The sequence below is a fragment of the Cebus imitator genome, unplaced genomic scaffold (genome assembly GCF_001604975.1).
Source record: "Cebus imitator isolate Cc_AM_T3 unplaced genomic scaffold, Cebus_imitator-1.0 Scaffold193, whole genome shotgun sequence".
Taxonomy (NCBI): domain Eukaryota; kingdom Metazoa; phylum Chordata; class Mammalia; order Primates; family Cebidae; genus Cebus; species Cebus imitator.
The window spans coordinates 1,815,295-1,831,967 of record NW_016107508.1 but is presented as its reverse complement, the minus strand read 5'-3'; the positions used below and the strand labels follow the sequence as shown (position 1 = coordinate 1,831,967).

The window sequence follows — 16,673 nt, the reverse complement described above, 5'->3', positions numbered from 1 at the left end:
GGGGAGGGGAGGGGAGGGGAGAGGAGAGGAGAGAAGAAAAGATGCCCAAAAATCGTTCTTGAAAGGTTGGTCGCTCTCTCTAGGGGAAAAACATGTGGCCAAATTATGGTAATGTCTAATCCTTGCAGGAATATCATTTTGTTGTCTTCAGCATAAAAAAAAAAAAAAAAAAAGGAGGAGGAGAAGAGGAGGGAGAGGAGGGGGAGGAAGGTGAGGAGGAAGAAGGACGGGGAGGAGGGGGAGGAAGTAGAAGCAGGAGTGGGGGAAGGAAGAAGAGGAAGAAGAAAGAAGGAAGAAGAAAGGAGGAGAGGGAGGAGGAGGAGGGGGAGGAGGAGGAGGAGGAAGAGGAGGAGGAGGAAGTCTGGACAGACATACAGAGGGAAGAATGCAGCATGAAGGCAGAGGCAGAGATTGGAGTGTTTCGGCTACAAGCCAGGGAGACCCAAGGACTGCAGTGAACAGTGGAAGCTAGGTAGGGGCAAGGAAGGGTCTTCTCCTAGAGCCTTCAAGGGACCATGGCCCTGCTGATGCCTAGCTTTCAGACTTCTAGCTGCCAGTGCGATGATGAACTCCTGTTGTTTCAAGGCGCTCAGTTGTGGCACTTTGTATGACTCCCCTAGGGAACGAACATGCTCACATCAAAGGCCACCCAGTTAAATTCCATTCCCCTCAGCTGCTGTCCCTAACTGTCCCCATGCTCTGTAAGGGCGCTGCCTACCAGCAAACATATTCTCACTCTTCCTTTCCCTCATGGTTTCTCAGGCCCAACTCACTAACCAACCAATCAAACTTGCTCTATTTTGGAGGAATAAAATGTCCTGTCCCTCTTCCCAAAGCCAGCCTTTCTCTTCGGGCACCGTTCTCTTCTCGTGTCTTCTGTGAGATTTCACTCTATTATTCATCTATCCCCATCCTTATACTTTCAAACTCTGCGCTGCAAGGAAGATCTGGATGTCCATGCTGGGATGCTACCTCGCTAGCAGAAAAGGAGAAGTCAGTAAAACCCACACTTGCTACAGATCTTTTGTTCCACCAGCAAAGCCCACACACTCATTCCTCGTCTTGCTCAGCCCATGCCACGTACGAAACCCAAAACAAAAACCACCAAACAAACAAAATGTTACACACGTTCCAGAGGTCAGAAGAAGAATGGGGGAGTTGGATGTATAGGATGCCCGTGCTTTGCCTTTCTGGGACCAGAACGTTTCTTGTTATTAGCTCATTTGCTGTATAAAGTCTGGGTTTGGCTTCTGTTCAATCTCACGTTAACTGCTTATCTCAGAACATTTTTGTATAACCACCGTAGCAAATTTATATAACCACCCTAGCAAATTTATATAACCACCCTAGCAAATTTATATAACCACCCTAGCAGAAGCTTCTAGAGAAAGGTCTGGAGGAGTTCATCTTGGTAGCTTTCTCTCCCTGGATGGAATTGAATAAATGATGCTTTCTAGATGTCACAGTTTTTCTCCATAGCAGGACTTGACAACTGCCAGTCACAAGAGCCACAGCTTGGTCAACTGTAAGTCAGGCAGGGCTGAGGACGCAGCAGCCTGCATGACTGTGAGGGCTGGGGCATAATCCGTACCTTGTCTTGCCACAATTAAGCTGGCCATGCAGTCTGGAACACTTGTCCCTGCTGCCAGGAAAGTAATGCCCATGATGACGTCTGGGATCCCAAGCGTGTATCCAATAATAGTCACCTGCAGGACCGGGTGTGGAGACATGAACACTCAACCAACAGTATGTGGACTAACAAGACATTCCTAGTATTAGAGACACTGTAAGCATGGGAAACTGGGTTATTTTGGAATTAGTGGGGCTGCCTCTTTTTTTTTTAAAACGCTGAACTATGAGTCTAAGAAGGCAAAGGATGGAAAGATGGAAAGAAGGAAGACCTCGTGTTTGCACATACCGTCCGGAGTGTCAGGACCAGGGGTGCCACACAAGCCCTGCTTTACCCTGAACTCCAAGCCCGGGCCCTCTGAGCCCTCAAATTTCAGCCTTCAGACAGGGAAGCAGATTCAGGTCCAGAGCTCCATGGGCTGGTCTTGGCTCTGTCCTATCTGTGTGACTTTACAGAAGTCATGTCTTCTCTTTGGTCCTCAGTTTCCTCAACTGCACAAGTGTGCTGGGGGAATGGACAATCCCTTTCCACGTCCCCTCCCATTTGGAACTGACATTCAAGAATCATTCTTCCAAAGCCTTGGGGGTGAGAGCTGTATTAATACAAGGTGTAGGTGAAGGGGATGGACAGGTGGGGCTTTACTGTTCGCTGGATCCTTACCAGGACATAGTGAAAGTAAGTGCAGGGTGCTCAGGCGAGCACACCTTGCATAGGCAGAGATCAAGGCTACCATGGGCACTGCCTTCTTTACAGACTTTTACTGTCAAGGCCATTCTACTCCCCAAACTGAGGCTATCGGAAGTTCAAGTCCATAGGTAAGAGTGCCCCAGTAAAGTTGTTCCAGTGACCCCAGAACCCTGGTTTAAGAAACAAGGGGCTGGACGCAGTGGCTCTTGCCTGTAATCCCAGTACTTTGGGAGGCCAAGGCGGGCAGATCAGGAGGTCAGTAGATCAAGACCATTCTGGCTAATACGGTGAATCTCTGTCTTTACTGAAAATATAAAAAATTATCTGGGTGTGGTGGCACACACCTGTAGTCGCAGCTACTTGGGAGGCTGAGGCAGGAGAATCACTTGAACCCAGGAGGTGGAGGTTGCAGTGAGCTGAGATCACACCATTACACTCCAGCCTGGGTGACAGAGCGAGACTCTGTCTCAAAAAAGAAAGAAAAGAAAAGAAAAGAAACAAGGGTGGGGTTTATAAATCAAGGTGGTGGGGGTTGGAGTGTCCTGCCTCACTGATAATTAACAGAACGGATTTAATCATACTGTTATTTTCTGTAACTAGAGAAGAATTTCACATATTTATTAATTTGATCTTCCTGATTCTCATGCACACTCAAATGTCATAAAATACTTTCTTTACTTGTAATATTGTTTTGAAAATATACTCCAGTAAGAGAAGTCACTGGATCCTTTCTTTAAAACATAGAGATGGACTGGCCTTTAATTCTATTCAGAAAAATAAAAAATTGCAAATCCAATTCAGTTAAGGCATAGTTTTCATTATCTCTGATTGTCATCTTTTTCTAGGGAGTTTTTGTTTGTTTGTTTGTTTGCTTTTGTTTGTTATTTGAGATAGGAGCTTGCTCTGCTCTCTACACCCAGGCAGGGGTGCAGTGGACTGATCACAGCTCACTGCAGCCTCAACCTCTTGGGTTTAAGCAATCCTTGTACCTCAGCCTCTTGAGTAGCTGACATTACACCACGCCTGGCTATTTTTTTTATGTTTTGTAGACACAGGGTCTCACTATGTTGTCCAGGCTGGTCTTGAGCTCCTGGGCTCAAGTGATCCTCCTGCCTTGGCTTTCCAAAGTGCTGGGATTACAGGTGTGAGCCACCATGCCCAGCCTCTAGGAAGTTTAGATAGTAACTAATTCCAGCTCTTCTCCCACATCCCCCATATGGAGTGGGTTATGGGGACTTTAATCTTCATCATGGAAGCATGGAAACAGCATTGGCTGCATCTCATGGTGAAAATGGCTAATATTTACTGTTATAAGCATCCAGCCATGCTGCAAACTCAAATCACAATGCCTGAACAAGATGATGTAAGACTAGGTTGAAATTGGGTCTAATGTACACAACACTAATTCAACACAAGAAGGGCACTATAAGAAATCTCACTGCTCAGTGGCCAAACTGTGCATTATTCAGCGATGCTCATGATCAGCCAACTGCTACCAGGTAATCACCCCAATTGGCTGTTGGTTTCAATAAGTGGCTAACTACTGGATGCTTCTGACATGGTCTAACCACACCTGTTTTGGTCTGGGAGTAGGATATGAAAGGGAGTGGTCAGGAAGGACATGAATGAGTTCCTTGGGGGGGCAGACTTGAAGGTTAAAGTGTCCCCATGTCCCTCATTCAGCTGAACCAGGCCAGGGTGTTCCAAGTGTGTGTGCCTGGGGCTGGGGCAGATGCTGGGGGCCTGGAGGCTTGGAGTGGTTCTACCCCTCCTGATACATGACTTGATTCATTCACTAAAACACAATCACAGAGTCAGTCCTGAACCTCCTTCTGGGATACAGAGCTCTAAGTAGGTACCAGGAGAGAGGGAGCAGGCTGGGGGCAGTGCCTTCCACCAGGTGGTGTCTTGGGGAGGTTCTGTTACAGGGACAGGGGGCTCCTGCACGGGCAGGTGTAAGGACACTCACAGAGGCAGGGGCAGGTCCCCGATCAGCCTGAGGAAGCATCTGAGGCGTGGGAGCAGGCCAGGGGCATGGGATTTCAGGAAAGCCCAGGCAAAATGGCTCCCATGCACTGTTCAGAACAAGCAATGCTCTGGGAGGGATGGGGAAAGGCACGATTGGGTTGGGGAGAGGGAAGAGCCAGGATTGGCCAAGAGCCTAGAATGTGCTGGGCTCTCCTTTCATTCTCCTAGTGGCCTTGTAAGAGATCCATGATCACCCCTACTTCATAGAGGGGGTCACCAGCTTCCAGGGTTTGCAAGAGGTAGGACTAGGATTCAGCACTGTTCTCATGTGATCCAGGATCCTTGGTTCCCCGCTAAATGGCATGGTTTCTCTGGGGTTAAGTGAAACATGGCCCCTGTGCCAGGATGGAACGTGTGCTGGCCCTGCTGTCTCTCAGGTCAAGATCGCTTGCCTTCTCTGCTGCTGGTGTCAGCCATTAGGAGGAGAATAAAGTGACTCAATGCTAACCACTAGGGTGTAAGGGGCTGAGAGTGAGCTTCACAATCAACGGAACTGCAGCCATGCTGGAACCACTTCCCCCTCTTTGCTCCTGGGAATAAGGAGGAGAAGTGGGAACCTTATTAGGTGGTATACAGAGAGTGGGGAAGGAGGCTTCTGTGGGGCCTGACCCAACTCAGTCCAGTCGATGAAAGGGTTATATGGGAACCTGTCCTGTGTGGCCATGGGAGCTTATGAGGAGCTACATCAGTGCCTCTCTGCCTGCAAAACTCCCATCCAATGAAATCTGAAAAGTCCAGTAGCAAGCTGAGAGGTAGCTTACAGTAGTAGTTGAGATCATGGGCTCAGGAGATCAATATCTGGGTTCTAATCCTAACTCTAGCACTCACTAACTGTGTAATCTTGGGGAAATTACTCAATTTCTCTATGCCTCAATTTCCCCCATTTGGTTGATGGGGATAAAAATACCCATCCCTTGGGGTTGTTATGAGGATAAGAAAGAGTTTATATGAAGTGCTTAAACCAGCATCCAGCACATCACTTGGAGGAGGAACATTCCTGGGCAGGAGCATAGGACAAGCTGCCTTGTGTCCAACCTCATCTCTCTCAACTCCAGTCTCCTTCCTTCACATTCCCTTGGGACCCTGGAAACCAAGGGCGCTTGGCGATCAGCCACCTGTCATATTGCTCTGCCTATAGCACCAGAGCAGTGTGATTTAGGGTGCCCGGGCAAATGTTGGTCTCCTTTCCTCACCCTTGAAGGCAAGCACTGTGCTGTGTCTCCGCATCCCAGGTACCTGGCACAGAGTCATGCCCCTCATTCAAACCATTTTCTACTGAGAAATATGCTGTGGTCAGTGAGGCCAGTGACTTGCCCAAAGGTGGCACAGCAGTACCTGTGGTTAGCTTTGAACCCTGCTCCCCACCTCTCCTGGGCTGTGCACACAGCCCACGCCCTGCTCCCCACACTCACCAGCCACACCATGATGTAGGAGAACACAGCAATCCACAGCGTGGCGGTGATGAAGGTGACCATGAAGAACTTCTCCCAGTGGGGCTTGCTGCAGTTGGGAATGGTGACGCACAGGAGGAAGATGAGGGGCCAGGTGAACACCCACTTGACTTTGTCCCCTCTGGCCTCTGCAGTGGGAAGGGGCAGAGAGAGAAAGGAGAGGGAGAGAAACACACTGAGTCACACACCTGCCAGTCTACCTGTCGGTTTAGTTTTCAAGCTAAATAAGAGAATGCCACTGATGTGACTCTACACAACTGACCTTGCAGAATCACGGACCTCCATAATGTCACCCCGGAAGTGGCAAGACAATTCAGAAAGTGTTTGTTGCTTGAATCACTTCAGGCATTCCAAATCCTTCATTTGACAGGATAAGGAAATTGAGACCCAGAGAGGGAACAGACTTGCCTAGAGGAGGAGCTGGAATGGGGATGTGAACCATGGTTGGGCTTTGGAGTCAGACAGCCTTGGGCTGGAAAACAAAGGACCTTGAGAATCTCAACCCTACTTCCTCCTCTGACTATAATAGCTTAGAAGTAACAACAGCAGGGCAGCAACAATCAACACATCCAGCATTTGCCATGTGCAGCAGGCACAGTGCTCAGTGCTTTGCATCTTATTGGTTTCTTCATCTGTTAGATGAGAAAGTTATCTCTTTCTCGATTGTTGCAAGAATAATGTGACAGAGTGTACATGAAATACCCAGAGCACAGGGCCTGATACACAGTAGGTGCTCTGGAAATCTCAGCTCCTTTGTCCCAAGGTCCTATAGTCAAGACAGGCACAAGACTAAAAGGTAGGTGTCCTGGCTGGCAGTCCAGATCTCATTGGCCCCTACCAAGGGAATCCACAAGCAATTCAATGGAGGAGAAGAGGCCTCATAAGTCATTGACTGTAAGCATAGTTTCCTTAATAAGCCATTGAATATAGGTGTGTACGTGCAGGTTAAAAACTGGCCTGCTCGTCAATGAAATGGTGGAGGGAAAACCTCTGCAATTTTTATTTTTTATAGAAGCAATGAGAACAATGGCAAAAAATTGTCAGAATCACCTTTTTCCGACCTCTGGAATTAACCTAAGTTTTGCAGCAATCCAGGGAATGTCTATTTAAAAAAATCTGTTGGACCTTAGTAAGAACAGTGAACTCTGTGGAGTTTTAACTTTCCCTATTTTTATTCCTTCTTGCCAAGTCTGGAGTAGCCCTAGCAGCATGCAACCACATAATGAAAAACAGCAGGCTAGCAGCCACCAGAGGGGGCAGAACAAGGTTGGAGGACCTCCCAAGTCCATTCCCATACAGTTGTTATCATTTGACCTGTCTGGTGGTTTCCTGGAAGACTCCACTTTCGAGGCTGTCTTTATTTTACCAGAATCTGAGCTCATCCAGTGTGCACAGCCTTTTTCTTGGAGGTGTTTGTCGAAAACAACTAGAGGCAATTATTAAATCATGTTGCTGGAAATGGCAGATGGCCGCTGGGACAAACAATAGGTTAACCAAAAAGCAAAAAAGGAAAAGCTGGGGATCGAGGCATCTACAGTGGACTTTGAAGAGCTCCTAGATATCTCTCGGAGTCTAACAGACCATGAGCAAGCACAGGGCTGTGCCCAGGGTTCTTCACATGCTCAGCAAATACTCGAGACTGCTGTACGCTTTCACCTCTGCCTAAATTTGAAGCTCTGTGCAAATAAGAAGGAAAGCCTACTGCAGAGTTGTAACCTGCCTGCCTGAGTGTTGGAGGATGCCCCAAAACACATACAGAGTCCCTTGGCAAAGACTGGGAGAACTACTGGATCCAGGAATCCAGGGAAGTCTCTGTCTAATCATTAGCTGACCTCTAGGCTAACCTAGCAGAGACTTCAGTGGCCACACACAACAAAGAAAATGAATTTGACAGAATTCGTTTAGAAAACTCACTAAACAACAATAATAAAGAATAACAACTACAAACCCTAGAACAGGACATGATCTCTTTTGAGGCTCTGTACAAATAAGGTAATCTCCATGATATAATCCCCTGTTCTCCAAATACGATGTAATAGAATTAGAAACCGACAACAGAAGGAAAGCCGGAAAATTCACCAATACATGGAAATTAAATAACGTACTCCTAAATAAAGGATCAAAGAAGAAAGCACAAAAAATTAGAAGATACTTTGAGATGAATGTAAAAAATGTAACATACTAAAACTTATGGGATTTAGTGAAAACAGTACTTAGAGAGAAATCTATACCTGTAAAATACCTAATTAAAAAAGGGAAAGATCTCAAATCAATGACCAAGTGTTTCTCCTTAAGAAAAATAAAAGAAGAAGAGCAAAGGAAGTCCAAAGAAAGCAGAAGGAAGGGAGAAAAATCAAAGTTAGAGTGAAAATAAGTGAAATAGAAAATAAAAAACAGTACAGAGAATCAAAGAAATTGCAAGTTGGCTCTTTGAAAAGATCAATAAAATTGACAGACCTTTAGCTAGACCAAGAAAAGGAGAAGACTCAAATTACTAGACTCAGGGATAAAAGAGGGATATCATGTACATTACAGAAATAAAACAAACTATTAGGGAAGAATAGTTTGTTATGGCACATGGACAATTATGTGCCAACAAATTAGACAATCCTAACAGAGAAGGTTCTACAAAGGTACAAACTACTGAACTGACTCAGAAAGGAAGAGAAAATCTGAATAGATTTAAAACAAGACAAGGAAATAGTAATTTAAAATTTTCGCTTAAAGCCAGGACCAGATGGCTTCATGGTGACTTCTATCAAATGTTTAAAGAAGAATTAACATGACTCTTTCACAAACTCTTTCAAAAAATAGAAGAGTAGGGAACACTCCCAATTTATTCTATGAAGCCAGTATTACTTTGATACCAAAAGCAGACAGAGACATCAAGAGTAAAGAAAACTGCAGACCAATATCCCTTATGAATACTGATGCAAAAATCCTTAACAAAATTCTAGCAAGCTGGAATACAGTAACATATAGAAAGGATTATACACCACCACCAAGAGGGATTTATCTCAGGAATGAAAGCTTGATTTAACATATACAGTTCAATCAATGTAAAACATTACGTTAATAAAATAAAGAATAAAAACTACACAATCCTCTAAACTGCCACAGAAAAGACATTTGACAAAATTCAACACTCTTTTATGATGAAAACACTCCACAAACTAGGAGCTGAGGGAACCTTCTCAATCAGATAAAGGGCATTTATGGAAAACCCACAGCTGACACTTTTACTTAATGAGAAAGACTGAAAGCAATTACAGCTCTCCCTACCCACCCCACTGCAAAATCAGGAACAAGATGAAGATGTCTACTCTTACTCCTTCAACGCTGAATTAGAGATTATATCCAAGAAAATTAGGCAAGAAAAACAAGTAAAAGTAATTCAGATTGGAAAAGAAGAAGTAAAACTATCCCTATTTATAGATAATATGATCTTATATATAGAAAACTCTATGGAACCCATAAAAAACTATTAGAACTAATAAACAAGTTCAGCCAATTTGTAAGGTATGTAATGAACATACAAAAATCCATTGTTTTTATACACTAACAATCCAAAAATAAAATTAACAATCCCATGTACAATGCCATCAAAAATTTTAAAAACCTAACATTTATGTAACAAAAGAAGTATAAGATGTGTATGCTGAAAACTACCAAACATCATTGAAAGAAATTAAAGAATACCTAAAGAAATGAGAAGAAATCCTGTCTATGAATTGGAAGACTTAGAATGGTTAAGACAGTAATATTCCTCAAACTTATGTACACATTCAACACAATCTCTATCAAAATCCCAGGTAGCTTTTCTGCAGAAATTGACAAGCTGAGCCTAAAATTCATATGAAAATGACTTTTAGAACAAAGAACAAAATGAATTTTAGAAAAAAGAACAAAGCTGGGAAATTTACACACTGTGATTTTAAAACTTGGTACAAAGTGACAGTAATCAGGAGAGACTGCTACTGGAAGAATGGAATGAAATTCTGAGTCCAGAAATAAACCGAGACATTTAAAGGTTTATTTATGGACTCAACATTTACTGGCATAAGAATGGAGTAAAATTTTGAGTCCAGAAATAAACCCAGACATTTAATATCTTGATATTTGACAAGGGTGTCAAGACAATTCAATAGGGAAACAATAATCTTTTCAACAAATGGTGCAGAGACAGCTGGATACCCATAGGCAAAAGAACAAAACTGGTTCTCCATCTTATATCATACATGAAAATTAAATTTTAAAAATGATGAAGACCTAAATGTAAGAGGCACAACTACAAAATAACATGAGCACAACTCTTTATGATCTTGGATTAGGCAACGATTTCTTAAATGACACCAAAATCACAAACAACAAAAGAATAAATTATATTTTATCAAAATTTAAAATTCTTGTTATTGATAGAATGCTATTAAGAAAGTGAGGCTGGGGCCGGACGCCATGGCTCATGCCTGTAATCCCAGCACTTTGGAAGGCCAAGGTGGGCGAATCACTTGAGGTTGGGAGTTTGAGATCAGCCTGGCCAACATGGTGAAACCCCATCTCTACTAAAAATACAAAAATTAGCTGGGTATGGTGATGCATGCCTGTAATCCCACCTACCTGAGAAGATGAGGTAGGAGAATCACTTGAACCCAGGAGGCGGAGGTTGCAGTGAGCTAACACCACTGCATTCCAGCCTGGGTGGCACAGTGAGACACAGTGAGGCTGGGCACAGTGGCTTATGCCTATAATCCAGCACTTTGGGAGGACAAGACAGAAGGACTAGTTGAGGCCAGGAGTTCGAGACCAGCCTGGGCAACATAGTGAGACCTCATCTCTACATAAAATACAAAAACTAGCTGTGCATGATGGCTTTTTATTCTCAGCTACTTGGGAGGCTGAGGTAGGAGGATTGCTTGAGCTTAGGAGTTAGAGGCTGCAGTGAGCTATGATTGCTGTTGCACTAGGCAACAGAGGGAGATCCTTCTTGAAAAACAGAACAACAACAACAATGAAAAAAAAACAAAGGAAAAGAAAGATTGTGAAAATACTACTTACAGAATGGAAAAAAATATTTTACAAATCATATATCAGCTAAGGGCCTATTGTCCAAAATATATAAAGAACTCTTACTTCTCAACAATTAAACACAATTTTCTTAAGAAAGGCAAAGGGTTTGAATAGACAGTTCTCCAAAGAAAATGGCCATTAGGAAAATGTAACTCAAGACAATTTCACTGCCACAAGTATTACTAGAATAAGCACAATAAATAACAAGTATTGGTGAGGATATGAGAAAACAGGAGCCCTCCTACATTCCTGATGGCAGCTGCTTTGGAAAACAGTCTGACAGTTTCTCAAAGAGTTTGACCCAGAAATTCTACTCCTACTTCTACCCAAAAGGAATGAAAACATACGTCCACACAAAAACTTTTACTCAAGTGTTCACAGCAGCATTATTTACAATAGGAAGAAATGAAAACAATCCAAATATTAACTAAGCGATGAATGGATACACAAAATGTGGTATATAAATATGAAGGAATGTCATTCAGCCATAAAAAGGAATGAAGTGCTGATACATGGTACAACATGGACGAACCTTGTAAACGTTATGCAAAGCGAAAGAAGTCAGACACAAAAGGTCGTATATTGATAGATTCCATGTATATAAAATGGCAAGAATAGGAAATTCAGAGACTTTAGAAAGTCGATTAGTGGTTGTCAGGGGCTGGGAGAGGAGGAATGGGCTCGTGGGCCTATGAAAGTGGGATAATAAAAATATTCTAGAATTATTTTGGTGATGACTGCACAACTCTGTGAATACAGCAAAAACTATGAATTTTATAGTTTATAAGTGTGGATGTTATGGTATAGAACATATATCCCAATTTAAAAAATTGCAAAGTAGACTGGCACTAGCTGTGTTTGCTCTGTAATATTTGTGCTAGAATCTTCCTAAATCATTAAAAGGTTTTTTTTGTTTTGTTTTTTGAGATGGAGTTTTGCTCTTGTTGCCCAGGCTGGAGTGCAATAGCACGATCTCAGCTCACTGCAACCTCCACCTCCCGGGTTCAAGCAATTCTCCTGCCCCAGCGTCCTGAGTAGCTGGGATTACAGGCATGCACCACCACTTCTGGCTAATTTTGTATTTCTAGTAGAGACGGGGCTTCTCCACGTGGGTCAGGCTGGACTCCCAACCTCAGGTGATCTGGCCGCCTTGGCCTCCCAAAGTGCTGGGATTATAGATGTGAGCCACTGCGCCTAGACATAAAAGTATTTTTACTAAAATAAAATAATCAGCTGCTTATAATAAGAAGCCAAGAGAATATGGTTACCTTGAAATCAGCAAATCCATCCATCTCTTTCCAGATCTTTCTCTATATACACCTTTCTGTACCTTGTAGTCCCTGTACAAATGGCCAAAACTTTCCTGCCTTGATTGGATTGTCCAAAATTCCAGGCTGTTCTCTTGTGAGTCCACAAGCCAACTCATCTAGGTTGCTGAGGAAGGCCTAGGGCATTTCTAGAATTGACCCAAAACTCCATATGTAGAGGAAGAATTCACTTTGGGGAATTGTAATCCTGGACACTTAAATGCCTAGGAACGTCTTTGCAGGTATACATAAACACCACAGTAGGATTATTTTATTTTCCCAGATACCAAATTGCATGAGGGGTTTGTCTTTTTCTTGCCTAGCATGGGTTTTGCATCCGGTTTCAACATGCACCCCCATCTGGCCCCACCCAAGTGGCCAGTGTCATGCCCTGCCATTGTTCCCTACGAAACAATGCTTCCACCGACCAGTTCCATTGCTGTGCTTTTCAACCGTTGGATGCAATCCAGGAGAGGATGGTGAAATCAATCTAATGAAGGGCAACCAGCATTTTCTTTTTCAAAAAGTATAAAACAGAGTTCCTATACATAGTGAGAGTAAAATATCATTCCAGGAAACTGGTTTCCCTTCTATGTTTCCAGGTATGTGTATAAAATATCCCTGTAGGTCACGGTCATGGTGTGGAAACTTTCCACAGTGCTCGTGCGGACGATCTCTGTACCACTGTTTGTGCTGTGCAACCCTCTCGACCCCCAGCCTTCCATCCATCTGGCCTCTCTTCAGCCTCCCCAATGTTCTGACTCTTCTAAAAAGCCGTTAACCCCGTCAGCCCATGGTGATCTCTCCCTTCTGTAACTGCTTTGGTATTTAAGTATTTATGAATTGTTGAAGCTCTACTCACGCTGACCCACAGCCTTAGTACTTGAATCTGCCATTCCTACCTCTCCTGGCTGGGTTGCAATCACAGCTGGTAACAGCTCCTGGTGCCCTCTCCACCAGTGTGGACCATACAGTTTGCAGGAGGTGGTACATGGTCTTATTCTAACAGCCTGCTCTGCATAATTGGGCGTTTTGTTTACTGCCTTGTTATCTAATTGCTCTGCATTTTGAAGCACAATGCTCAAAGGCCAAAGACAAGGCAAGCAGTGGTAAAGCTCTGGCTTCTGACCTGGTTCAAATTCAGTGGACGAGCTCATCAGCTGTCCGTCACTGGGAAAGCAGTGCCCACGAGCCTCATCTCCTTACCGCAAAATGGGAGTGACAACAGTACACCGGGGACTTGGGAACATGATACTATTTGTCAATAGAAGTCTCCGTAAATGGCACATCTCACCATTATCATCAGGGCCATATGTCAATACAAACACAGCTTCAAATATAGGCTGGACCTACTGGCTCATGTCTGTAATCCCAGCACTTTGGGAGGCTGAGGCGGGGGATCATTTGAGGTGACGAGTTCGAGACCAGCCTGGCCAACATGGTGAAACACCCATCTCTACTAAAAAATATAGATATATAAAAATTAGCTGGGCCCGGTGGCGGGTGCTTGTAATCCTAGCTGCTTGGGAGTCTGAGGCAGGAGAATCGCTTGAACCTGGGAGGCGGAGGTTGGAGTGAGCCAAGATCACATCATTGCGCTCCAGACTAGGCAACAAGAGCGAGACTCCATCTCAGAAGAAAACAACAACAGCAGCAACAAAACAAATACGGTTTGGAGCTGGCAGCCCATAGCTCTCAACGTCTGGCTTAGAAGAAGTCACTTGCATGAGTTCTGAAGGTAGACTGGAAGCCCCTTGCAGGCAGGGGCCTGCTGAATTCTTGCAGGGCTGTGGAAGAGAGCAGAGCCCCCCGCCCAACCCCTGACCCATGGCAGAACTCAACACATATTAAATGCATGGGACACTACAAGGGCCCCCTCAGAATCAGGAAAAGATAATCTGAAACACACGTTTTTAAAAAATCCCACATAATGAATGTGATAATCGCCATTCAAAAGCTCATTAGCAGCAAAGAAGCCCTACCTATTATGCTGATGAAATTAGATATTTCCTAAACTTATGCCAAGAGACCAGATCACCAGGAAACATTGCTGAAATGACAAAGTTAGAGAACCCAGTTGCACTTGATCAAGGTAAAGAGGCCTGGATAGCCCCGAAAGCTGTCCCAGGCTTTGATGGTGCCCACAGAGGTGCCTGGGTGCAAGAGATCTGGTTCAGTAAGAATCCTCGGACACCTCGGGCAGAACCAGCCCAGCGCCCCTGATGAGGGGACATTTTCTCCCAGGCACGTTTGTGTTCCTGGCTGTGACTAGCCCAACAGTAGCTCTAATCAGACTGAGTCACTCAGAGCCTGTCCCTGAGGATGTTGAAATTGGAAGCAATTTCAGGGTGCATGTGGCTGAAATTGTGAAATCAGGAGAAGAGAGGCAGAGGCAGCAGGTCTGAGGGGCAGGACATGAATCAGGGACAGAGACGAGCATGGGGAAACAGGGGCTGTCCGATCACGTTTCCTGGTTCCAGCTGTCCTGAGACTCATCCGCACCTCTGCCCTGGCTCCAGGAAACACCTCTGTATCTTTCTCATAAAGTCCTCTTTCCTGCTGAAATCAAGATCTAGCTAGTTTCTGTTATTTACAACCTCAATGTCCTAAGCAACAGAGTTACGAAGACAGAAACAGCAGGGAGGGGCTTTTCAATCCACGCTAGCCAGGAGCATCTCGCTCCTTGTTTTGATTCTGAGCCCATCCTGCAACCTCCTGCCCCCAAGATTTGGTCTCCCACGCAGACTTGCCCACCAGGCTGGGCCTTGGCCTCCTCATCCTCCAGTGAGAGACTGAGACTAAACCAGTTGTTCTCGAAACCAGTGGAACGGCCACACCATCTGCGGGGCTTGTTAACATACAGATTTCCGAGTCCTGCCAACGTCCTGAAGGTCCTGCTTTAAAGTCCTTGAGCTCTAAGTTCATGCTCAAATATATGCTATTTGCCAAACCCACATCTAATGTGTTTTCAAATGTAGCCAGAATTTGTTTTAATTGGGTATGGTAAGACACAGAGGTATAGAAATGATCGTCATGAAGAAAGCTTTTGTACTCACAGAAACCAGAAACAGGAGGCAGGGTGGGCCACACAGGGCCACGTGAGGAAGCACCAGTTTCGGTGAGGAGGCACAAGAAGCAAGAGGAAACATGGGCAAAAGCCCTATTGTGGCTTCCGTGGGGCAAGGGAGGGAGAGTACACAGCCTTAGAACTGAATAGCTTCTACACTGCTGGTGGGAATGTCAAACAGAACCACCACTATGGAAACAGTGTGGAGATTCCTTAAAGAACTAAAAGTAAAAATACCATTTTGTTCAGCAATGCCACTACTGGGTATCTACCCAGAGGAAGAGAAGTCATTATATAAAAAAGATATTCACGTTTATGGCAGCACAATGCGCAACTGCAAAAATGTGGAGCCAGCCCAAATGCCCATCAATCAATGAGTGGATAGAGAAACTGTGGCACATATATACGCGATGGAATACTACTCAGCCATAAAGAGGAATGAATTAATGGCATTCACAGCAACCTGGCTGGGATTGGAGACTATCAGACGAAGTAAAATAACTCAGGAATGGAAAACCAAACATCGTATGTTCTCACTCATAAGTGGGAGCTGAGCTAGGAGGATGCAAATGCACAGGAATGATACAGTGGATTTTGGGGACTCAGAGGGTAAGGGTGGGAAGGTGTGAAGGATAAAAGATAACAAATTGGGTTCAGTATATACTGCTCGGTTGATGAGTGCACCAAAATCTCACAAATACCACTAAAGAACTTTCTCATGTACCCAAATACCACCTGTTCCCCCAAAACTTATGGAAATAAAAAATTTTTAAAAAGAACTGAATAACGTCAGGGAGCTCTGGGGCTGAATCTAGTTGTCTGTACCTTGCCCTAGGATGACTAAGGCAGAGAGGAATGTTGCCTCCTAGGGTGTAAGAGCCAGATGGAGGAGGCGGTTCAGAGTAGGGCTTTGGATTGGTTTGCACATGTAAATCATGCTCCCAGCAGGCAGCTGTTTGCTATCTCTAAGAACTGAAGGGGCCTGGAAGGGCAGTCTCTCCCCAGGCAGGGAGGTCTCAGATGCCAGAGCATCAAGAATACAGAAAATAAGAACACAGAGTTAATACATACTGTTAACTTCACAAAGTGACTTTCAGGTCTATACATCAGCCAATTGAGAGCTTTGTGAATCTGAATTGGTCTCTCAAGATTTTGAGTGGTTCTGGGTTGTAGGGGGCATTCATCGTTCTCATATGGCCAGCCTCCATTCCCCTTTAATGGTGACAGCATGCTAATTTTCCTTTATGGAACCAACCCTCTATTCCACATTAAACTCATGTGGTTTACAAAGGGCTGACTCCCCTCCTTGATGTCTGGGTGGGTATGAGAGTCACACTTGGCTAATCATGTATTCCATAATATTTAGTGTGTTCATTGCCCATGCTAGGTACTATTCTATGTACTGGGAATCCAGCATAGGACATCTTGACCTCCTG

The 16,673-nt window shown here is 44.4% G+C and overlaps 1 protein-coding gene across 3 annotated transcripts in view; it reads right to left on the bottom strand.

The window, feature by feature from the left end:
* Nucleotides 1-16,673, bottom strand: part of SLC24A4 (solute carrier family 24 member 4) — a 170,290-nt gene that overhangs the window by 8,666 nt on the left and 144,951 nt on the right. For all 3 annotated transcript variants that reach the window (XM_017546968.2, XM_017546969.2, XM_037745165.1), the window contains 2 exons: nt 5,758-5,924; nt 1,592-1,706 (listed from right to left, as the gene is read on the bottom strand). In XM_017546968.2, coding sequence (XP_017402457.1) covers nt 1,592-1,706; nt 5,758-5,924 — 282 coding nt within the window. The remainder of the gene's footprint in view (nt 1-1,591; nt 1,707-5,757; nt 5,925-16,673) is intronic.